The 24,838-nt window shown below is 46.1% G+C and overlaps 1 protein-coding gene across 1 annotated transcript in view; it reads right to left on the bottom strand.

The window, feature by feature from the left end:
- Nucleotides 1-5,216: 5,216 nt before the first annotated feature.
- Nucleotides 5,217-24,838, bottom strand: part of PAPPA2 (pappalysin 2) — a 183,418-nt gene continuing 163,796 nt past the window's right edge. Inside the window, 2 exon segments of the mRNA XM_030572563.1 lie at nucleotides 5,217-5,803; nucleotides 8,212-8,310. Of these exon segments, the coding sequence (XP_030428423.1) occupies nucleotides 5,729-5,803; nucleotides 8,212-8,310 (174 nt within the window). The 3' untranslated portion in view covers nucleotides 5,217-5,728.

Raw genomic sequence — 24,838 nt, 5'->3', positions numbered from 1 at the left:
CCACCTACATTAGTGGCCTGGTTTTCAGAGGCACCTGCAGCTCCTATTGAAATTAGGCTGGGAAGGGCAGAGGCAGTAGGATGCAGATATTTGAAATTCTCCCATCTCCCCACTGAGTGTCACCCTTACTCCACACATCCTGAGCCTGAGCAGCATTTCTGCAGTCCCCTGCCTGCACACAGGACCACTGCAGCTGCCCTCAGAGCCTGTTATCAGCTATGTCTCTGCTTGGGCAGCACTAGGTCCTGAATGCTGCTTAGCAACTTCAAAACTGGAGGACATTACTGACCTCTGGTGAGTTCAGTTAACCAAGGTTTCGCTGTCCTGGAAATCTCACAGCAGAGCCTGTTCCCAGGAGATTCCCAGCTCAATGCCGCAGAACAAAGAAGTTATGATAAGCATCCCTTTTTCTGGATATTCATCTAAACCCATGATGCTGAAATTCCTCCATCACTACAGATTAGTGCTGATTCAAAAAAACAGCACCACCGTGCTAAACTCTGCTCTCCGTGACACCGGGGCAAGTGCTGCTAAAGCAAGTGGAATTGTGTCCCGGTATCTGGGCCTACAGCATTTTAGCTGCAATAGCCCTTCTTTGTTGGCACATCACTGCAAGGATCGGAACTTGGTTTCTGGTCTCACTGCAGCGCTTCCTGCTGGAACTGGGGCCTTGCATAATCACAATGCATGAACCAAAGGGACGTGGCAGCTCAAGCGCTGAGGGAACATGCAAGCAGCCTCATATGGCACTCTGCCATCAAACCAAAAGGGTGCAGAATGTGTGTCCTGCAGTGCTGAAGAGCTTGGCTTCTCATTCTGAGACAGACTCAGCCTTGGTGAGAGCAGCAGTCATTCCATTGACATCAGTGGAGTTGTGCTCACTATACCAGGGCTGTAGCTCCCCCTCTCTCCTCTTGCAGCTTGTTTTGAAGAGGGGACTTGACATTGAGCAGTTGTCAAAGAGGAAGCTATCAGAGGATTCCCTACTTTCCAGCCCATTCCCCTTATTCTGAAGGCATCACACATCTAGATGGGCCCATCAGCACAACTCCTTATATGGCTGAGTTGGGCTGCTTGAAAAATAATTCTTTCCTTGGAAAATTTCAACTTTCCATCAAAAATGCAAAAATCTAAAATTGTTGGCCAAAAACCAGAAAAATTATGATTCAGAAATACCATTGTGGTGCCTCATGGGAGCTGTAGTTCAGGGGCCTCATGCCCCCACATTCTTCTATGGGTTCAGCTCCTGGTCTTCATGGCAGAGGATGTGAGGAAGATTCCCACACCTGAGCCATTCTTTTTAGGTGACAAATCTGAGGAACTGTCCCAGATTGAGGTGTCAGTAGAGGAGGTTTTGGAACAAATTGATAAATTAAATAGTAATGTCACCAGGACCAGATGATATTCACCAAGAGTTCTGAAGGAGCTCAAATATGAAATTGCAGAACTGCTAACTATGATATGTAACCTATCATTTAAATCAGCCTTTGTACCAGATTACTGAAGCATAGTTAATGTGATGCCAATTTTTAAAAATGGCTCCAGAGGTGAACGTGGCAATTTCAAACCAGTAAGTCTAACTTCAGTACTAAACAAATTGGTTGAAATTATAGCAAAGAACAGAATTATCAGACACAGATGAACATGATTTGTTGCGGAAGAGTCAACATGACTTTTGAAAAAGGAAATAATGCCTCACCAATCTATTAGAATTCTTTGGTTGGCGTGGTGTGGGGGCTGTCAACAAACATATTGACCAGGGGGATCCAGTGGATATAGTGTACTTGGACTTTCAGAAAGCCTTTGACAAAGTCCCTCACCAAAGGCTCTTAAGCAAATTAAGCAGTCATGGGATAAGAGGGAAGGTTCTCTCGTGGATTGATAACTGGTTAAAAGATAGGAAACAAAGGATAGGAATAAATGATCAGTTTTCAGAATGGAGAGAACAGCAGAGTCCCTCTGGAATCTGTACTGGAACGATTGCTGTTTAACATATTCATAAAAGAGCTAGAAAAAGAGATAAACGGTGAGGTGACAACATTTGCAGATGATACAAAACTACTCAAGATAGTTAAGTCCCAGTCAGACTGGGAAGAACTACAAAGTGATCTCACAAAACTGGGTCACTGGGCAACAAAATGGCAGCTTAAATTCAATGTTGATAAGTGCAAAGTAATGCACATTGGAGAACATAATCCCCACAATACATACAAAATGATGGGTTCTAAATTATCACTCAAGAGAGATTTGGAGTCATTGTAGAGAGTTATCCGAAAACATCCGCTCAATGTGCAGTGGCAGTCAAAAAAGCTAACAGAATGTTACAAGCCATTAAGAAAGGCATAGATAATAAAACGGAAAATATCATAATGTGACTATATAAATCTATGGTACGACCACACTTTGAATACTGCATGCAGTTGTGGTCATCCCATCTCAAGAAAGATATATTAGAAGTGGAAAAGGTACAGAGAAGGGCAACAAAAATGATTAGGGGGATAGAACAGCTTTGATATGAGGACAGATTAAACAATCCAGGGCTCTTCAGCTTGGAGAAGAGACAGCTAAGGGGGGATATTATAGAAGTCTATAAAACCATGAGTGGTGTGGAGAAAAATGAATAGGGAAGTGATATTTACCCCTTCACATAACACAAGAACCAGTGGTTACCCAATGAAATTAATAGGCAGCATGTTTAAAACAAACAAAAGGAAGTACTTCTTCACACAAAGCAGTCAACCTATGGAACTCATTGCCAGGGGATATTGTGAAGGCCAAAAGTATAAGGGGGTACAAAAAAGAACTAGATACATTCATGGAGGATAGGGCCACCAATGATTATTAGCCAAGATGGTCAGGGATGCAATCCCATGCTGTGGGTGTCCTAAGCCTCTGACTGCTAGAAGCTGGGACTGGATGACAGGGGATGGATCACTCAATAATTGTACTGTTCTGTTAATTCCCTCTGGAGTATCTGGCATTGGCCATTGTCAGAAGATAGGATACTGGGCTAGATGCTCATTGGGCTGACCCAGTATGCTCGTTCTTATGTTCTAAACTCCTTCTCCTACGATGCACTACAATCTGTCCTCTTGCTGAGCCACTGTGGTATATCCAAAGAGTCCCTCACCACAGTGCATCATGGGATATTTACTCCAGCTGGGGGCCTGGCCATGGAGAAGAATGGGGGTATGAGGCACCATAACAGGATTTCCAAATCAATTTTTTTCAGATTTTGGCTGAAAACTGCAAACTTTTTGGTTTTCAGGTCTTCGGTCAAAATTTTCCGCAGAAAGCAGACCCTTTTTGCGAAACATTCTGCTTGGTCAAAACCACAATTTTTCATCAAAAAAGCAGTTTCAACAGAAACATTTTGAGCAGCTCTACTGTTGAGTGAAGTGACACACTGACTCACTTGCCACCTATCCCCTGGAGCTATGCATGTATCCTGCCCCTCCCAGCTCAGGGAAGGAAGAGAGACTAAGACATGGGACTTGATGCAGGGTCCCACACAGTAGAGCAGGGAGCTTTACCCATAAGGTCCCCTTTTGACAGGCCTGACAAACGGACTAGCAAGAGTCAAAATCACAGAAACTGCATGCTGGCCTTTGAAATTCCCTAGGCTCCCTACAGAGTCACTCTCCCTCCACGTGTTCCTCAGCTGGAGGAACGTTTCCATATTGAAAAGGGCCTGGTCAAGACTGGCTTCATAGCTTGCTCCATTCCTCCAACCTTCCACTGTCAAAGGAAAAGCTCTGGCTGGAGATTTCCTCACCCGTAACCCAACAACAGAGAGACACTGAAACAGTCACATTTTCTCCATCTTTCTATTCCCTTTCTCTCCTCCCCTGAACCCTAGTTTTTCATTTCTCCTCAATTACCTGCCCACCCTCCCTCTGTAAAGTGATTCCAAAAATCTGAATTAAAAGGGGGCTCATCTAACCTCCAGATCTGAAAAAGCTCAAACACCGGGGCAACTCATATCTGGATCTAAGTCTCAAGTCTGGCATCTGTCTCCAATGGACTGATTCCAACCCACTTATGTGAACTTCTGGGAAGTCTGGTTCTGGGTCCAAACATTGTTGGTTGGGATCATACTTGGTTAGAAACTCATCTGATTTATTTCACTGGTGACTACAAAAGGGAAAGGTCAGGCTAAGAGATCTCTTGATATTTTATGGTATAAACTAAAGGCAATAAATACCAGAAAAATGAACCCCAGGAGAAAAAAAAAAGGACACAAAAATTGTCCTGGAAAGTGTTTTAAGCTAGTGAAGCATCTCCCAGGTGTCCTCTGAGAAGCTGCCAATACCATGTTTGGATCATGGTGATCCCATGACCAGAGAGGAGGTTTTAAGCAGAATGGACCTTATCTTTATGGATGGGATGTTCTTGATTGCCTGGCTCTTACACTTTCCTTTACAACCCAGGTCACAAACAGCTGAAGGGGGAGAGAGACAGTGTGAACAAAGCAGTGACTAGGATGATAACACAGTGTGAGACAGCTCATTCAAGAGTATTCTAGAATAATGGCCCATAGCAGAGTATTCTGGAATAACGCGCTATACTAGAAAATTCTGGAGTAATGGACCATATGAGAGTATTCTAGAACACACTAGAGTATTCTGGCATAATGAACCACCCTAGAAAATTCTGGAGGAATGAGTCATAGTATTCTCGAGTGATAGCACTATAGTATTCCAGAGTAATCATCATGTAGTAACACTACAGTAAGCTGTAGTATTTGTTAGAGCTATTTAAGAGGACTGTCATATATTTTGAAGGATAACTATATCTCAAATACTGTTTTAGGACCAAATTCTGAATGAAGCTGAGCACCTTCAAATCGCATCATAGTCCCTGGGATTTGTAGGTGCTCAGTACTTCTTAGAATTTGCCCCTAATTTTGGGTTACTGGCAAGGCATCTCCTATTAGAAATAAGGCCCTGCTTGGTGTCTCTCTCTTTCCCTCTCCCTCCCAGCAAATTATGGGAAGTTCACTTCTTTTCCAACCTCTTTTTCCAATAGTTTGTACTTCACAGCAGCATGGGTGTTACAAAGGGTATTCTTTCTCAGCTAAATAAACAGCAAAAAAAATATAATATATATTTTATATATATATATTTATATATATATAGAATTATGTTTAAATATTTGCAGAGAGATCACAACTGCCTCAACCTTGCTAAAAGGAGCCTATACAGTAGAGGAAGCGAGTAGTGAGGAAATTCAGAGCAAACACAGACACTCGTAGGTGGCAAACCATTGATACAGTAACATAAAGTGTCCACAGCAGCTTCTCATCTGTTGGCTCTAGGGCCTGATCCAAAGCTGGCTGAAGTCAATGGAAAGACTCATCCCTGCTGAGTTCACTGGGCTTTGGCTCAAGTCCTGGATCTCAGTTTTGGTTCTGAAAGGGGGTGATAGAAGGGTAGGAGGTGTAACTATGTGTTCCGCAGATTTGTCTTCCCGCTCTCAATCCACCATCTCCTCAATTTGTTTCCCCCCTTCTCCTCAGCATGCACATCCCTCCTTTCACACGATGCCTCAGGATGCTGGGTGCCTGTGCTCAATTTCATGCAGAGATCATCCTTATTTGGATTCTGACTCCTTCCCATCTCCTCCTCCCAACTCTCCTCTTTCCTCTCTCAAGCCGCCTTTCACTCTCCCACCGGCCCCGGTTGTTTCCCATTTATTCCTCTGGTGCTCGCCTCGCCCACAGGTGCCATTATTGATTCTCTTCGGCAGTTGGATCCCGGCAGGTGCATTCATCTTGGTCACAGTCAGCAGCAAATGGGATCACCTGAGGGGAAGGAAAGAAGCAAATGGGTTTGCAGAGTCGCTCACTGGAAAGGGATGTGAAACCTGATTACAATGAGCCCTTCTGAGGCTTAAGAGGGTAGAATACAAGGACCAATGGCTTTTTAATTGGTTCCAATAACTAGGGCTTAACCTCAGGCTCTCACTGTAGTCAACTGGGGTCTTTCCATGATTCAGTGAGAGTTGGGTCAGGAATGAAGTTAGGCAGGACTGGTCACCCAGATAGCCAATATAGGACCCAGCCAAGGTTAGTATGGTTCTCCCTATGTATTACAGTAGCACCCAAATGGCTCAATCAGGTTTTGGATTGTGCCGGATGCAGACCATACCCCACAGAGCTTGACTGGTGGAGAGTGGAGGGAAGTAGAGGTACTTCTCCAAACTCTACCCACAAAATAAGCTCCTACCATCTGAGAGGCCACAGTGCCTATGTTCATGACCATACCTGGCATCTGAGTTAACTACCACCGAGTCGAGAGAGGCATGTCACTCCTCTCAGTGCTATTGTTTCATGCTGTGTGCAAACTCAGGCAGATGCTTGCACTGGGTTCATGTTGACAAGGTATATTTTGCAATCATACCAGCTACAGACTATCATTTTTAAATGAAAGTCGAGAGGCTGTAGAACACAGAGGCAGTTTGGGAGAGGTGCTGGTTAGAACTGTTCAAATTGGTATTTTTTTCAATTTTTGGGGTGGAATTTTCTCAATTTTTGACAAAAAAGTGAAAATTTGGGAGGATTGATTAAAAAAAAATAGTAGATAGGTTTTTTTTAGCTAAAACAGAAGACTTCCAGGAAAAATTTGGGTGGTGGTATGTATGGAGGGGATGGGAGGGTGGGGGTAGGGTTAGATCTATGTAATGCATTTGCACTTAGGGAGTCTCTGTCCTGACCTGCACCCCCTTCTCTAACCGCACTGAATCCTCCAGCTCTGCCAGTGATTATATATCCCAATTTGCAGCACCCCTTCTATTCCAGCCCTTGACCTCACCAAACCAAGTAAGCTTGTTTTGCTATGTGGCTTAATTGGTAGCAGCAAAACTCCCAGTGTTGCTGCATGTTTGTGATTAGGACCTTCCCAAGCTGGACCGTAGTAACACTGTAGCACGGGGTAGGTACCACAGGCAAGGGAGTTGACAGATGAGGGTCTTGGAAGCCAGTCTTCCGCCTGGAGATCTTCATACAAACCAAACTCGGAGCCAGGAATTCTTTATTATTTAAAGACGTGCTGGGTTCTTTCAATCCGATCTGATGAGAAGTCTGTGCCAGTTGTTTTGTATTTGAGCCTAACTTCTTGCTCTCCTCCATTTCTGATCATATAAACAAATCGGTTCAGTGGGTTTTTGTGCTCATGTGAAAAGCTAGTGGGGCTCTGAGGAGATGGAACGAGTTGCAGTTTGATTTGGCTGTTTTTTGGAGGATTCACAATGGAGCTAGGTGACTGCTACCCCCCAACGACCTCTGCCCTCCACCACCTCACCTCTCTCCACCCCCAAGATGTCAATATTATTAGGATCATCAGAGTTTCATTCAATCCTACCCCTACAATGTATCACGGCAATTCTGTAAGATCGCCAAGTGAAATTATAGGTGCCCGGCTCTAGTTGTTTTAGTACAACACCCATTTCCGGTCATCCAGCTTACACATTAGCAGTTGATTTTTCTTTTTTTACAAGTGATGAAAGGACGAATGATTCAAGATCCAAAATAAAGGGAAGGAAGAAAAGAACCAGACCCACATCTTTTTGGAATGAGAAAGTAACTGTGCCCTAAGGTTTGTTTTTCTCTTGGATGTCTTTTGGAAGGAAATGTTGTGAAACCTGGGTGTGATGGCAGGGGTAGTAAAGAAGGAAGCTAGGGATGGGAGAAAAAAAGGGGCTAGTTTGATTCACCAATCAAAAGAGGCAACTGCTAAATTATCCACAGGCACAGCTTTCTAAGGTGGAATATAAAGGCCAAGTCCAGCAGGAAAGAAAGAAAGAAAGAAAGAAAGAAAGAAAGAAAGAAAGAAAGAAAGAAACTGGGTGGGATGACAAAATCACTGCATCACTGAGATGCTGAGTCATGCAACATTGTAACACCAAATCTCACTGTAGTAACTTGATGCTGTCTGAGTGACCAGTTTCCTGAAGGGAAAAGAGTCCCATGGATGTCTGTGGGAGTTGGATTGAACATTTAGTCCCATTGGCCCTGACCCCAAACCCATTTAGGTCAATTACTGACCCCAGTAGGTTTTGGATCAAGCCCCTTGAGGTCTGCTTTCCACTTGATTGGGTATCAGCCTGCAGGCTCTGTTCCAAGGTGCAGCAAAGCCTGTAACTATTGGCTGCCTTGAGCTCTTAGTTGAACTCAGCCTGTTCCCCTCTGCCTCCTGTGGGAAGCTCACTTACCTTCCTTGAGGACAGTGTGGAGGAGCAGCAGTCACCCCCATCATACTGGCAATACGCCCGGTTATTGATGGTGTCACACCAACCATCTGCTTGGAAAGGCTAGGGAGAGAAATGAGTAACTGCTGAGTGGAGACTAGCTAGGATGCTTCATGAATGGAAAATTCCTCCCAAGACCCGCGACTGTGGGTCTTCAACAAAGCCCTCATGCACCACCATTACTGTCCAGGGCCCAACCCTGCCACACTTCCCCAAAGCTTTTACAGTGAAAGTGTCCCCAGAAAAGGGCTGGCCAGTGTGGGGCTCAGTTCTGAAGGGGGTGTAGCCCACGGCTTGAGGAGCAATTCTGTACAGCCATGAAAAGTGAGGGAAGTGTATTAGGATGCCACCTACCTCTAGAGACGGGCCCAAACCAAACCCCCTGAAATTCAGGGAAGTTCAAATCCAGAGGTGAGCTTCACAGCCGGCTTTATCTCAACAATGGTTCAAACCAAACCTCAGAATCAAATGCCACTGAACTTTGGGTGAGTTCAGAACCAGTTCTGAGCTACATGGCCCTGCTTTTCCGATGAGTTACTCCAGTTCGATGCGGCTCACTGAAGTTAATGTCATGGTGAGATCAGAGCCCTAGACTGACTGCATACTGGACTGACCCCAAAATCTCCCCAGCCCAGACGTTGAGGAATCTTGGTTCCACATTTGAGCTTTGTGGCTTAGGCTGTACAGCTAAGTATGAGAGAGCTGTGTAGGTTCTGCCTATTGATCACACAGTCAGAGCTCAGTACAGAACATGGTTAATCTGCCTGGGACTAAGAAAAAGGGCAGGAAAATCCATCTGTAGCGGGGTGGTCACCCACTCTTGCCCTGAAGGGCTTAAAACAGCCTTGGGAGAGGGCTGTGGCGGGGAACCATTAGCCTGGGCTGATTAGGGAAGCAGCCACAGCTGGCCATATAAAGGGACTGCTAGGCTGGAGCTCAGAGAGTCTCTCTCTAGATGTTGAGAGGGACGGGTCTGGCTGCTGGGAGCTGAACAGGGCACCAAAAGTGGAGCAGGGCTGGGGACAGGCCAGAGGAGCTCCGGCCTGGAAAACCCTTACAGGCCTCGTTAAAGGCCAAGAAAGGTACTAGGGCTGCAGAGGGGCAGCCCAAGGGTAGACAGAGGCAGCAGGTCCAGACCCTCCTTGCCAATGATGAGTAGCAATTATACTGCAGTCTGCCCAGTGAGTGGGGGCTAGATGGTGACTGGCAGTAGCCCAAGACTGAGGCGAGGTGGGGATAGTGAGTTGGGGGTTCCCCGGGGAGAGGACACCCAGCTAAACTGTGGGGTACTGCAGGGGGCAGAACCCCAAGAGAAGGGGCACCGGGGTCTGGGAGAGACGTGGGGGCCAGCGACAGGCGAGACACCGGCTGACAGAAGGGGGTTCCGGAGGCTGGCAAGCTAATTCCCTGGACATCCATCAGGAGGCGCCATGCCAGGTGAGTCTTGCATTGCTACTTATCCAAGATGCTATAGCTTAGCTCCCAAGTTTCCACAGAAGCACTGAATAGAGTCACACAGCACAGATCCTAATGATAATCTTATCCAGAGTGCAAAATGCTCCCACCTATGTGTCAGCCCCACTGCATCTCTAGTGCACAGGAAAGGGGACACGGCCAGGGCCCCAACCTCATCACAAACCTCCTTTGGGGAATCTATCACCATCTTCCGCACTAAACTACTCCAGTCCCTGCCAGATGGGAGCACAAGGACCACAGCCATGCTTGGCCAGTGCACCAAGGGGAGAGGAGGTTCTCATGCCATTTTGCTTCATTTTCCTGCATGCCCACAGAAGGCAAGGCAAAATTCAGCCCCTGATTCGTGACTGGTTTCAGAGTAGCAGCCTGTGACTGTGATTCACTGCAGAGGGCCCCAGCCTAATGATGACTAGAGGTGCTGGAATACTGCTCCCCCCTATCTTTACCTTCAGCCAAAACTTAGCCTTTTACACAATAGTTTTGTAAAACTTTCTCATTGTTGTGTGTCCTTACAAGAGCTGGGCCAATACTGCAGAACAAGTGCCCAGGAACATTTGCTGGAATTGCTAAACAAATTCATTCCAACTCCCCTTTTGTGTTCATGTTCTGGGAATAGTCAAGGCTTGGGGTGGGATTTGCAGAAGAACCCAAGTGAGTTAGGATCACGTGTCCCATTGTTGTTGTGCTCCTAAGTCACCTAGGATCCCTCTCGTCCTGCAGTGAGATATTTTTCCCTGGTGTAGTTAGGCTGATGCAGATACATTGCTACAAACACCTAGTACAAATGCACTGCATGGATGTAAAAAATGGCTGGCACTAGTGTGGGTTAACCCAGTAGCCACACAGGTACAGGTCACTTTTTACAATAATGCAGCATGTGTTCTTCTTGGGTTAGCACTGGTGCACCTCTATCAGTGTAGCTAAAAAAATCCCCAACCAGATAAGCCTCTAGTGAATAAACTTCACTCCCAGACAAAAGGGAATTTCAGATTGCACAACTACTGAACAGGGCAGCTGTCTGACTGCAAAGTTTACACTCAAACACACGAGTCAAAATCTGCACCATTGCTGGTTAGTTAGGAGCCATATAATCACGGAAGAGAAATACCCAATCAACGATGAGAAACTAGGACATGTGACTTGTGTAACTAAACGCTATTGCATGAATTCAAAGAATTTGCAACGAACTGTTCAGGAACAAGCTGTAACTGAGAATTATTTACCAGAGAAATTCATGGATAAAGTTGAGAAACACATAAATGTGATGTCACACTCTGGTAATAACAGAAAGGAGGCAGCATTCACTGAATACATTATTAGGAATTAAATATTCACCTGGCTCTAGTCTACATGCTATTGGGTACTGACCTGCACCAAAAGCCACTGGAAAGATTATTCTCATCAGGAGCTGGACATATTGGAAATACAGCCAGAAATCCTGATCTTATGAGCTTACCAGTTCCATTTTGCAGAGCAAAGTGGATTTGATGGCCCAAATGGACATCCAGCCTTTTGAGCATTGATCTGAATCAAACTTCCAAACCTCTGAGGTTCACTCCCCATTAGCAGAGTCCTCCCTGTCTAGCCAAGGCATGCGTTACTGAGAATGAGCATTAAAACACGATGGCATTATGCCCACAACAGTGGAAGCCAAAACGCAGAACCAGGCACCATAAGTATCGCAGCTCTCCCGATGCAGAAGCAATGCTGACAGATGTAACTGTTGTGTATTGTGGACACAGCACAAATCCCTGACATGCATACAGTTGGAACCATGAGGGCTGACTCTGTACTGTATTGCATTAGATGAGAAACATACTAACCACTATATAATAACGGATTCAACATAAGCAACTGCTTAAGAAGTTATACCTGCAAATTCACGTAAACAGATTCAACACTCTGCTCAAAACATTCCCTACATCACCTCTATCCTGCTCCCTGAAATGAAATGGGCATATCAACTTCAGAAGGCCTTGGGTTTGTGTGTGGGGGGGGTGGGAAACAAGGTCCAGTTACAAGTCAAGGCTTTCAGGTGGCTTGCGTTTTCTTTCTGGATAGCATCTGCCAACATTTTGAGCACTCCCTTGAGGAGGCGGTGTGTTTCCAGCAATGTCTGACTAAGATGATGCCAGTCGTTCAGCACAGCTGCTTTCTGGCATAATGTTATTGGTGGTTGTGTCAAACTGGGGCACTGATGTTGGAGCAACTATCAGGTCTTCAAATTTTGCCTCTTGTCAGCCGCGGAGTCACACCCAAATCTCTCAACTGGTCAGTGTGGTGGCAGCAAAACATATTGGGTGCCACTTGTACTGTGTAGGACAAAGAACCTGTTTGTGCACTAACAACTGCTGGAAGCCATGTACTGTGACCCCGATAATAATGCACCTGAACTGTTTGACCCACTTGTAGCTGATGATGATTTCTAACTTGCAGCTGTACATCTGGCATTAATAAGTCCAAGGGTGACGAGATTTTGGCTGATAAACAGCACTGCAGGTGTTTGGTTCGTCGTGGTATGTACTATGTTTCGATATTTTAGCAAGAAGCATGACAGCTTCGGTTGTCATGACTGCTTATCTGTCATGGATAGCAGGGCTTGCTTAAAAGTTTGTACTAACCTTTCAACAAAACCATTTGTGTCTGGGTGATATGGTGCTGAGGGAATATGGCTAGTACTGTTTTTCTTCGTGTCTGAGGACCATTGTAACTCACAGCTTGCTCTGGCAGTCGAGTTCTTGCAAACAAACTTAGAAGTTTTTCTCCTGTTCGTACAGCTGTGGTGGTTTTCATGAAAAAAAAACAACAAACTTCTGGCCATTTGGAATGGGCATCCGCCACTATTAGATACATCATTCCTAAAAATGTCCCTGCACAATCAATATGCAGACATGGCCAGAGAGCTGATGGCCATTCCCAGGGGTGTAATGGCACTGGTTTAAGCATTACCCTGTACCTGTTGGCATCACAAACATTCCCTGAGTGAGCTGCTGTATTCGTTGTTCAATGTCTGGTCACCATACAAAACTTCTGGTGAGTCCCTTCATTTTTACTAGCCCTACATGGAGCGCTTCTAATATTTTTGCACATAGTTTACTAGGTATGATAACATGAATTCCGCATATGACACGCCCTTGATGTAGGGTAAGCTCACTTTTGTGTGTGTAAAAGGGTGTCAGATTAGGACTATCAGTCTGTTTCCGGCTTCATAAACCTAAGCTAGTGTGGGATACTTTCTGGTTTCTTGCTTGATTAAAATACAAGTCACTGGGGATTAGTCATTCTGAAACAAATTCGACAGATTCTGTCTCTATTCCAGGTTGTCCTTCAGCTAGCATGGGCAGGCAGGAAAGCCCATCTGCATTTGAATTCGATGTCACAGGTGTAACCAGCTAAGAAGAGAGCCCAGTGTTGCATACGTGCTGCCATTGTCACAGAAACTCCTTCCCTTGGATGTAGGATTGCTATTAGGGGTTGGTGGTCCGTGACAAGGGTGAATTTTCTCCTACATAGACACTGGATGAATTTCTTCACGCCCCATACCAGACTTAAAGCCTCCTTGTCTATTTATGCATAGTTAGGTTCTCCCACTGTGTGCGATCTTGAAGCAAATGCTATGGGTATCTCACTGCCACCTGGCATTCTGAGCCATATAATTACCCCAATTCCATGTGGGGAAATGTCACATGCTAACTTAATAGGCAAGGATGGATTAAAGTGCACTGTCTGATGTGACCAATTGTTTTGCTTCCAGAAAATTTTTTGACACTCAGCTGACCAAACCCACTTTTGACCAGTCTGCAGTAAACAGTTCAGTGGATGCAAAACGGTTGCTGGGTTTGGTGCAAATTGGCTATAGTAGTTGATAAATCCCAGAAATGACCGAAGATATGACACATCCTTTAGCGGTGGAGCTTCCAGGACTGCTTTAATCTTCTCCTGAGATTTATATAGGCCCTGCACATCAATAACATGCCCACAATAAGCCATTGAGTCCTTGAAAAATTCACATTTTATGCAATTAGCTTGTAACCCATATTCTCCTAGACATTTTAATACCCCTTTTAGGGTTTCCAGATGTTCATTATCACTTCCAGCAGTCACAGTAATGTCATCCAAATAACACTGTGTTCTCAGGACACCTTGCAAAACTTAGTCCATTGCCCATTGCCATATAGCAGGAACTAAAGCAATATCAAACACTAGCCAGTTATACTGGTACAGACTCTCTTGTGTGCTGATTGTGAGGTATGCCTTAGACAAGGGGTTCTCAAATTGGGGGCCATGACCCTTCCGGGGGTTGTGAGGTTATTACCTGGGGGGTCATGAGCTGCCAGCCTCCACCCCAAACCCAGCTTTGCCTCCAGTATTTATAATAGAGTTAAATATAAAAAAAGTGTTTTTAATTTATAAGAGGGGATTGCGCCCAGAGACTTGCTGTGTGAAGGGCGTCACCACAACAAAAGTTTGAGAATCACTGCCTTAGACTCTTCCTCATCTTCCATCTGTGGGTAGGCCTCCGACAAATCGGTTTTTGCTAAATCATTGTCCCCCTGCCAGTGTAGCAAAAATATCGAGGCAGAGGGTATTTTTCAACATTCAGTACAGGGTTTATGGTATTCTTAAACACTCCACACACCCTTACTGAACCACATTTTTTTTACAGTTGGAATGATTGACGTTCCCCACTCACTCCTGGCCACTTCTGAAAGTATGCCCTCCCTTTCCAGACGTTCCAATTCAGCGTCTACCTTCGGGTGGATACCATAAGGGACAGGTTGAGCTTCATGAAGCTTGGGTTGTGCTTTCTCATCTAGGATTATTTCAGCCTTCATGTGTTTTAGAGTTGCTATGCCCTCTTAGAATACTCCCAAGGCCCATTCAGTATCCCATTCAGCTGCTGTTTGGCTGTTTTAGTGGAGTCTGCTGAAAGTGACTGCAGCATCGTTATGGATATCCACTCCAGAGGATGCTTACATAACCATTCATGGCCCCACAGGGCCGGCTCCCCTTTCTCAATGATATATAAGTCTAATAACAATAAGCAGTGTTTATACTTCACATTCACGTGCATCACTCCAACTGGCATTGCTTTTCCTTCTGTATAACTTTTTAGTAACATTGGTGTCTTCCTCAGTTTGTATTTTTAAAAGCTTTCTCATATTCTGAATGTGAAATAAGAGACACTGTGGATATGGTGTCCTATTTCATTTTAAGTGTTTTTCCCTGCTACCTGGGTGTCACCCAGGTTGCTGCCTTGTCATTTTTGCTCACACTATATATACTGAGACTGGCTACTCCACTCTCCCAGTATGTATCACTACTGCATCTGTCTACAGAATGTACATTGATGTTCCTTTTTCTATACCCTGTGTTAGTCTCTTTCTTATTTCTCTTAATGTGACAAACTGCGTGGCTATGACTTTTTTTATTACAGCTTCTGCGGTAGGCATCTGTAAATTGGTAGTTAGAAGGAATATGGAACCTTTTCCCACACTGATGACACCTCTGTCTGCTGAGTGGACTGGCTCTTGCCTTGGGTTACCAGTAGTTTATGCTTTCCTACTTCTGTTTGAGGGCAGCTACGCAATTCTGTTGCATCCCTTGCTGCAGTTTTCATTGCTACTCCAATTTCCACTGCACGTTTAGAGGGAAGATTTTCCCCAGTTCAGAGCCTCTTCTGTATGCTTTCATTAAGCAGTCCACACACAATTCTGTCTCTTGCTGCCTCGTTAAGCCACAGTGTTCTGATAATTTTTTAACCTCTGTTGCAAAGGAGGAAATAGATTCATCTTCAAGCTGATTCTGTTTATGAAACCTGAACCATTCTCCTATACTCAAGGACTTGGATGACAAGTGCCCTTGAACGATTTGCACTCTCTCTTTAAAAGTTTTGCTGGCTGGCTTCTCTGGGACATCAGACTGCGTACTAAACTCTTATGTTTTTCCTCCCATCACACTCAGAAATGCTACTACATGTTTTTCTGGGGGAATCACATTTACTTCAAAATATTGCTCCAGCCTCTCTCTCTATGCAGGCCAGTCCTTCATGGCATTGACAAAGTCCTCCATTTTTCCGATACAGCTTGACATTTCACCTTGCTGCTGTTAGCTTAGTTGTTCCAAATATTGCTAATTGTAGCAGACTCCTCTCCCCACACAGGGACTGCATGTTATGTCACAGACTGTTTTGTGACTCTGATGCATAGAAGGTCCTTGAAATCCTCATTTTCAACTGTTGTGTATTGTGAACATGGCACAAATTCCTGATTATAAACACAGACATGCGCAGGCAGCTGGAGCCTTGATGACGACTGACTCTGTATTGCATAGAGACAGATGAAAAACATAGTAACCCCTATAGAACACTGAATTCAACAAGTGATGAGCTGCCAAAATCTTAGGAACTGGTTCCCTATCGGGTCTTTGGCGAACACGGCTCCGGCGGGTTAAGGACCCGCCGCTGAAGACCCGGTAGGGAACCACCCAGTGAGTACACCTCCCACCCATGTCCTGCCCCCGACTGCCCCCCTCAGAAACCGCAACCCATAACGCCCCCCCGCTCCTTGTCCCCTGACCACTCCTTCCTGAGACCCCCAACCCTAACTGCTCCCCAGGACCCCATGCCCTGCCCAACTCGCCCTACTCCCTGTCCCCTGACTACTCCGACCCCATCTACCAACACCCCAAGAGACCGCCAGAACTCCCACGCGGCGCCTACCCAACCTCCCCCTTCCCAATCCCCTGACCACCCCCCAAGAACCTCTGCCTCATCCAACCCCCCTGCTCCCTGTCCCTGCCTTATCCAACCTCCACAGCCCGGCCTCTTACCCCCACTAGGGTCGGGCTGGAGCTGCACCGCATGGCTGGAGTTGGGGCTGGGGACCGGAGTTGGGGCCCAGCCCGGGCCAGATCCGCGCTGCACAGCCGGAGTCAGGGCCTGGGACGGGGCCTGGCCCGGAGCCGCGCCGTATGGCTGGAGTCAGGGCCCGGCCCAGAGCCACACAGCTGGAGTTGGGGCCGGGGCCCGGCCCGGAGCCGGAGTTGGGGCCTGGGCCGGACCCAGCTCAGAGCTGCGCTGTGTGGCCGGCGTCGGGCGAGGCCGCGCGGCGCCTGGAGCCCTCCTCGTGCCCCGACCCAGCTCACCTGCAGGAAGCCCTGCTTCACACAAAGCCGGGGAGAGCGTCAGGGAAGGAGGTGGAACTAGGTGAGCTGGGGCCGGGGGCAGGGCAGGGAGCTGCCACAGATTTTGTTAAATTTAAAGCCCTTTTAGACCCGGGACAACTGGTTATAAAAGGGTCTCTAAATTTAACAACCGGTTCCCGCAAACCGGTGGGAACCGGCTCCAGCTCACCACTGGATTCAACATAAGCAACTGCTTAAGAAACTATACCTGCAAAGTCACACAAAGAGATTCAACATTCTGCCCAACACATTCAAATACATCACAATAACCACCAACCGCAGCTGGACCAGATTATAACAGCCCGCATTGTCATCAGTGATCTCCATCTGCCTACTTCTGTCCTCAGGACTTGATAAGAACAAAACCTGGGATTGGGCCTGTGATGGAGTCTACTCCCTAAACTGGCCCCAAAAGAGTTGAATTAGGCCAGGTGGGCCCAATAAACCAATTAAGCTGCAAAGGGGGGAGATTTAGGCTGTGAGGACGGTTCTAATTCGAAGGAAGCTCCCTGTGAGGGAACTTCTATAAAGCTAGGCGGCTCTGTGTTTTCCCCTTCCGGGGGAGTCTCTCCACACAAGCAACGACAGGCAGTCCTCATGCCCGCAGCCCTATGTTGTTCCCACAGTGTCTCCCCATTCACTGCCCCAGTAACACTACTCTGGGCAGGCTGGCTAGCAGGGGAACCCAGCCTGCCCTCTACTCTGGGTTCCAGTCCAGGGCCCTATAGCGAGCAGTTATAGTCTACATGTACATCAACCTTACTGCTGTCACCCCGGACTACTTCCTACCATACTTCTGCAAGCTTCTCACTCTTCAGCCTTCCTAGTTAGGCCCCTTTTTCTTAGGCCTACTAGGTAAACACTTTCTCAGGGGTTCCTAGTTCCCCCTCCCCCTGTTCCTTCTCCCTTACCTCAGGGACAGAGACTGCAGAAGTGGGAGGAAAACTGCACACTGGAAGACCTGAAGGAGGCACTCAACTAGGTGGACATAATCTCTGGAAGATGGCATCATCCAGTGGTGAGTAGAGCATCATATGACAGACCCAAGACAAACCAGATGTAATTTTACCACAAAAGGGAGGATGAAGTGAGAGCTAGGACAGGTCGAAAATCAATGAATCAGTGGACTAATGCCCCACTCCCATTATCAGTAGCACCTGCAGTATCTAACCAAGCTCAGAGACCTAACAGACAAACACAGAGTAAGAGCCAGCCCCTGCCCTCAAGAGCTTACAGTCTACATACACCAGATAGGTACAGGGTGGGAGAAAGGACATATATTACAGTTGAGAAATCGGGGCACAGGGAAGTGAAGTGACTGATCCAAGGTCACACAGTGTCTGTGGCAGAGCCAGGAACTGAGCCCATCTCCCCGAATCCCAGTCCAGCGCCTTAACCACACGTTTCATACTTTCTCTTTTTACATAGGCATGGTCAATGGCTTCGGTCTGGTATTACCCTGTACCCCAACTGCCTATTTACATTTGCCCCTCCTCCTACCCCTTGACCCTACAGCACGGGACCCAAGAACAATAATAGCAACAACTTGTATTTATCTAATACCTTTCATTCCTGGAAGCAAAGCATTTTACCAAGTTTTCATACTGTGCATGCGCATCCATCACTGAAATGCAGACACTTCTGGGATAGAAGGCAAAAGGTGTTTAATAATACTTAGCCCTTGTATTGTGCTTCACAGACTTCCAATAATCCCCTCAATATACGGAAACTGAGGACAAGACATTGGGTGACTTGCTCAAGGCTTCACAGCTGGTCATTGTCAGAATCGGGATTGGCAGCCAGGGCTCCTGAGCATTAGGATCCATTGCCCAGGTTTAACAGTAATGATACACAACCATTTAGGGCAGGAAATGAAGAACACTGCATCCAGCTAAAACTGTTGGGGGAATAGCCTGCCAGCCTGCAATTACCCAAACTGGAATATGAGCAGGCAGCAGGGTTAATACTTGTACACTTGTGAAAAGTGCCAAGGGGTCTTAACTGACTGTGGGTGAGGACATCAGTCCTCTGTCCCATCTGAGAAAAGGCACCATGTGCATTAGCACCATGCTTGGGCCCTGCCTGAGTGACATCTAGTGCAGCACCCAGGGAAGGGTGTGATGTGGGGTCTGAATTCTTTTGCATGATTCCATGCTGTAGTTTTTCCTTCAACTCTGCTCCATATGTCATGAGTCACTGGAAAAACAAAAATCTATTTCTTATTTAGTTTCCACATAATTGCAAAGAATTGCCTGTCTCAGATGCATGGGTCTCAATGATTTCCAGATCATTTCTCATGTGCAGTGTCTAGTTATAGGGGCAGGGGGGAAGGGGATGAAGAGGGGAGATTTTTTCTTTCTTTGTATACCTACTAGAACTAATTGCTCCTTCCCTCCCCTATAAAAGTCCCCACCCTAAACAAATACAGGCTCCCATCGCAACGTCTGTTGGGGAAACTTTGACAGCTCATGCTCAAAATTACATTGGAAAAACATACAAGAGGAAAATAGAAAATGACTGATTGAACCAAAGGCTCAAAAGAGCTAGAAGCCCAGTTCCATGACCTGTGTCTCAGTGAGTGAAAGGTGTCCAAGCTCTGACCAGATACTGCAAATCCATTCTGTCCCTGTCTCATTAATAAAATGCATTACCTTGGTCTTTCCCATGAGATGCACAACCATGGTTCTCCTGCCGAGTTGTGATCATTAAGAGGTGTTTTGAAAGAGCAGACGTGCTAACCTCAGGGGTCTGGACCAAATTTCAAATTAACTCATTACATTCTTCTTACTTCTGACTGTTGTTTGACTGGTCAGGGTGGGTTGGTCCTCAGTTGGAGCAACCTGGATTAGCACCATTGACTTCTACAGGGCAATGGTGAAGTACACAAGCTGAGCATCTGACCCACTATTCTTTTTCACATCCCATCCTAAAGTGTTGTCTAGCACAGCTGTTTGCAACCCCACAGCTGCTGGTTTTTACTTCAGACGTGGCTGCACCTCAGTGATCTTTACAGTCACTGGACACTACATCTTGTAAGATATTTGAATAGTCTTGAGTGCATATCAGTTCACAAGAGGTCAGGATGCAGTGTAACGTGTCAATCCACTCCCATGGCCCCCTGTGCCCTAGCATCTGAGCACCTCACAATCTTTAATGCACTTATCTTCACAACACCTCCATGAGGCAGAGAGAGACTAAGGGACTTGTCCAAGGTCACACAGGAAGTCTGTAGCACAGCAAGGAATTAAATTGAGGTCTCTCACTGATGATCTTTCCTACTTTAGGTCCTGATGCTGCATAATAAGGCGACTTTGTAATGTTACAATATCAAAATGCACAAGTCGCATTGTAACATCAAGGAGCAACCGCAGGGTTCTTTGTCCTATAAAACAGCCACAAATCAGTGCCTGACTTGATAGATGAGATAGGGTGGGTGAGTTCTGTTACAACACAGACCTGAAACAAATTAAGACAATTGGCCAAAGCCAGACCTGGAGTAAGTCGCTGCGACTCTTGTTAACTTTAATATGGAGATGAATTGAAGCTGGTTGTTTTTGCTTCTAAAGAGACTGCATCTGGTTTCAATCTTCATAAGGGAAAGAGGAACAGAACAACTTTATATCTGCAACGTATTGGCCCCTACACTTACCAGTTACGATTCTGGGCCTCATTTTCCACTCATTCACACCTGCTCAAGGTGAGTGCAAAACCTGCTTGGCACTGATGTAAAAAGTCATGCAAAGCAGTGGAGAATCAGGCTCTGACTATAGATGTGAAAAGGGAAATAAGGACAACCCAGGGAATTACAGACCAGTCATCTTAACTTCTGTACCTGGAAAGATAATAGAGCAAATAATTAAGCAATCAATTTGCAAACATCTAGAAGATAATGAGGTGATAAGTAACAGTCAACAGGGATTTGTCAAAAACAAATCATGTCAAACCAACCTGATAGCTTTCTTTGATAGGGTAACAAGCCTTGTGGATAGGGGGGAAGCAGTAAACGTGGTATATCTTGATTTTAGCAAATCTTTTGATACTATCCTGCATGACCTTCTCATAAATAAACCAGGAAAATGCAACCTAGATGAAGCTACATAAGGTGGGTGCAAAACTGGTTGGAAAACTATTCCCAGAGAAGAATAGGAGCACTTGTGGCACCTTAGAGACTAACAAATTTATTGTAGCATAGAGTAGTTGTCAGTGGTTCACAGTCATGCTGGAAGAGCATAACAAGTGGGGTCCCACAGGGATCATTTCTGCGTCCAGTTCTGTTCAATATCTTCATCAATGATTTAGATAATGGCATACAGAGTACACTTACAGGTGCTTTGGAGGATAGGATTAAAATTCAAAATGATCTGGAAAAACTGAAGAAATGGTCTGAAGTAAACAGGATGAAATTCAATAAGGAGAAATGCAAAGTACTCCATTTAAGAAGGAACAATCAGTTGCAGATATACAAAGTGGGAAATGACTGCCTAGAAAGAGTACTGTGGAAAGGGATCTGGGGGTCATAGTAGACCACAAGCTAAATATGAGTCAACAGTGTAACGCTGTTGCAAAAAAAAAGCGAACATCATTCTGTGATGTATTAGCAGGAGTGTTGTAAGCAAGACACGAGAAGTAATTCTTCTGCTCTGCTCTGCTTTGATTAGACCTCACCTGGAGTATTGTGTCCAGTTCTGAGCACCACATTTCAGGAAGGATGTGGACAAATTGGAGAGTGTTCAGAGAAGAGCAACAAAAATGATTAAAGGTCTAGAAAACATGACCTATGAGGGAAGATTGAAAAAATTGGGTTTGTTTAGTCTGGAAAATACATGACTGAGAGGGGACATGATAACTGCTTTCAAGTATGTAAAAGGTTGTTACAAGAAGGAGGAAGAAAAAATGTTTTTCTTAACTGCTGAGGATAGGACAAGAAGCAATGGGCTTAAATTACAGAAAGGGAGGTTTAGATTGGACATTAAGAAAAACTTCCTAACTGTCAGGGTGGTTAAACACTGAAATAAATTGCCTAGGGAGGTTGTGGTATCCCCATCATCAGAAATTTCTAAGACCTGTCAAGAATGGTGTGGATAATTAGTCCTGCCACGAGTGCAGGGAACTGGACTAGATGACCTCTTGAGGTCCCTTCCAGTCCTATGATTCTGTGTGTGAAGACAAGAGGTTCTAGTATAGGGATGGGCAAACTATGACCGTGGGCTGCATCCAGCCCACCAGCCATTTAATCTGGCCCTCGAGTTCCTGCTAGGGAGCAGAGTCTGGGGCTTGCCCTGCTCCGGTGCTCCAGCCAAGGAGCAGAGTCGGTGGCCGCTCCACATGGCTCCCAGAAGCAGCGACATGTCCCACCTCTGGCTCCTGAGCATAGAGGCAGCCAAGGAGCTCCGCTCCGCATGCTTCCCCCACCCCAAGAGCCACCCCTGCAGCTCCCATTGGCTGGGAACTGTGGCCAATGGGAACTGCCAGGGTGGTGCCTGCTGATCGGGCAGCAGGCAGCAGACCTGCCTGGCCGTGCCTCCTCATAGGAGTCGGAGGGGGGACACGCTGCTGCTTCTGGTAAGCGCCACCCGGAGCCTGCACCCAGACCCCCCTACCAGGCCCCAACCCCCTACTCCAGCCTTGATTCCCCTCCCATCCTCCAAACCCTTCTGTCCTAGCCCGGAACACCCTCCTACACCCCAAACCCTTCATCCCCAGCCCCACCCTGGAGCCCGCACCCCCAGCCAGAGCCCTCACCCCCTCCCGCACCCCAACCCCAATTTCATGAGCATTCATGGCCCACTATACAATTTCTATACCCAGATGTGGCCCTCAGACCAAAAAGTTTGCCCACCCTGTTCAAGTACAATTTCGCAGCCGGTGCAGTGGTGTGGGTGTGAAACAGACAGATACATACACGCACAGGCTACTTTTTACTCTAATTTAGGATTCATGAAAAGCAAATAGAAAGTTTTATAAAGGAAGGTTTATGCACATCAGCTATTAATAGAAATATAAAAAATTCAGCGCAAACAGCTTCTTTGGATTTAAGCAGTGGAAGAAGAGATAGATCCCCAAATACAACAATAGTGGCCTAGTGCATGTGAGCCAGTGAAAATGACTAGATGGGTTTCATTGTCCAGAGCTAGAGACATTCAGAAAGGAAATGAACTACATAGACGGGGAAAATGAATTAGATATTTACGCTGGCTACTTTGGCCATGTGAAGCTTAAGCTGGGTTGGTGTCTGCTTTGCTTTGGCAGAGCAGAGCAAATGAGCTGGGCTGTTTCAGGAAATCTCACCCCCCTTTACCCTGTCTATGTAAACTGTAAAAGCAGCAAAGAATCCTGTGGCACCTTATAGGCTAACAGAGGTTTTGGAGCATGAGCTTTCGTAGGTGAATACCTACTTCGTCAGATGCATGTAGTGGAAATTTCCAGGGGCAGGTATATGTATGCAAGCAAGCTAGAGATAATGAGGTCAGTTCAATCAGGGAGGATGAGGCCCTGTTCTAGCAGCTGAGGTTGAAAACCAAGGGAGGAGAAACTGGTTTTGTAGTTGGGAAGCCATTCACAGTCTTTGTTTAATCCTGAGCTGATGGTGTCAAATTTGCAGATGAACTGAAGCTCAGCAGTTTCTCTTTGAAGTCTGGTCCTGAAGTTTTTTTGCTGCAGGATGGCCACCTTAAGGTCTGCTATAGTGTGGCCAGGGAGGTTGAAGTGTTCTCCTACAGGTTTCTGTATATTGCCATTCCTAATATCTGATTTGTGTCCATTTATCCTTTTCCATAGAGACTGTCCAGTTTGGCCGATGTACATAGCAGAGGGGCATTGCTGGCATATGATGGTGTATATTACACTGATGGACGTGCAGGTAAATGAACCGGTGATGGTGTGGCTGATCTGGTTAGGTCCTGTGATGGTGTCGCTGGTGTAGATATGTGGGCAGAGCTGGCATCGAGGTTTGGTGCATGGATTGGTTCCTGAGCTAGAGTTACTATGGTGCAGTGTGCAGTTACTGTTGAGAATATGTTTCAGGTTGGCAGGTTGTCTGTGGGCGAGGATTGGCCTGCCACCCAAGGCCTGTGAAAGTGTGGGATCATTGTCCAGGATGGGTTGTAGATCCCTGATGATGCTTTGGAGGGGTTTTAGCTGGGGACTGTATGTGATGGCCAGTGGAGTCCTGTTGGTTTCTTTCTTGGGTTTGTCTTGCAGTAGGAGGCTTCTGGGTACACGTCTGGCTCTGTTGATCTGTTTCCTTATTTCCTCATGCGGGTATTGTAGTTTTGAGAATGCTTGGTGGAGATTTTGTAGGTGTTGGTCTCTGTCTGAGGGGTTAGAGCAGATGCGGTTGTACCTCAGTGCTTGGCTGTAGACAATGGATCGTCTGATGTGCCCGGGATGGAAGCTGGAGGCATGAAGGTAGGCATAGCGATCGGTAGGTTCTCGGTATAGGGTGATATTAATGTGACCATCACTTATTTGCACTGTGGTGTCTAGGAAGTGGACCTCCTGTGTAGATTGGTCCAGGCTGAGGTTGATGGTGGGCTGGAAGCTGTTGAAATCGTGGTGGAATTTTTCCAGAGACTCCTTCCCATGGGTCCAGATGATGAAGATGTCATCAATGTAGCGTAGGTAGAGAAGGGGCGTGAGTGGACAAGAGCTGAGGAAGCATTGTTCCAGGTCAGCCATAAAAATATTGGCATATTGTGGGGCCATGCGGATGCCCATAGCGGTGCCACTGATCTGGAGATATATATTGTCATCAAATTTGAAATAGTTGTGTGTGAGGATAGAGGCACAGAGCTCAGCAGCCAGTTGTGCTGTGGCATCCTGTTCCTGACAGCTTGTATTCCATCTGTGTGTGGGATGTTTGTGTAGAGAGCCTCTACATCCATGGTGGCTAGGATGGTGTTTTCTGGAAGGTCACCAATGCATTGTAGGT

This window comes from Gopherus evgoodei, chromosome 8 (assembly GCF_007399415.2).
Source record: "Gopherus evgoodei ecotype Sinaloan lineage chromosome 8, rGopEvg1_v1.p, whole genome shotgun sequence".
NCBI classification, from domain to species: Eukaryota; Metazoa; Chordata; order Testudines; family Testudinidae; genus Gopherus; species Gopherus evgoodei.
This window is presented reverse-complemented; position numbering and strand designations above follow the sequence as displayed.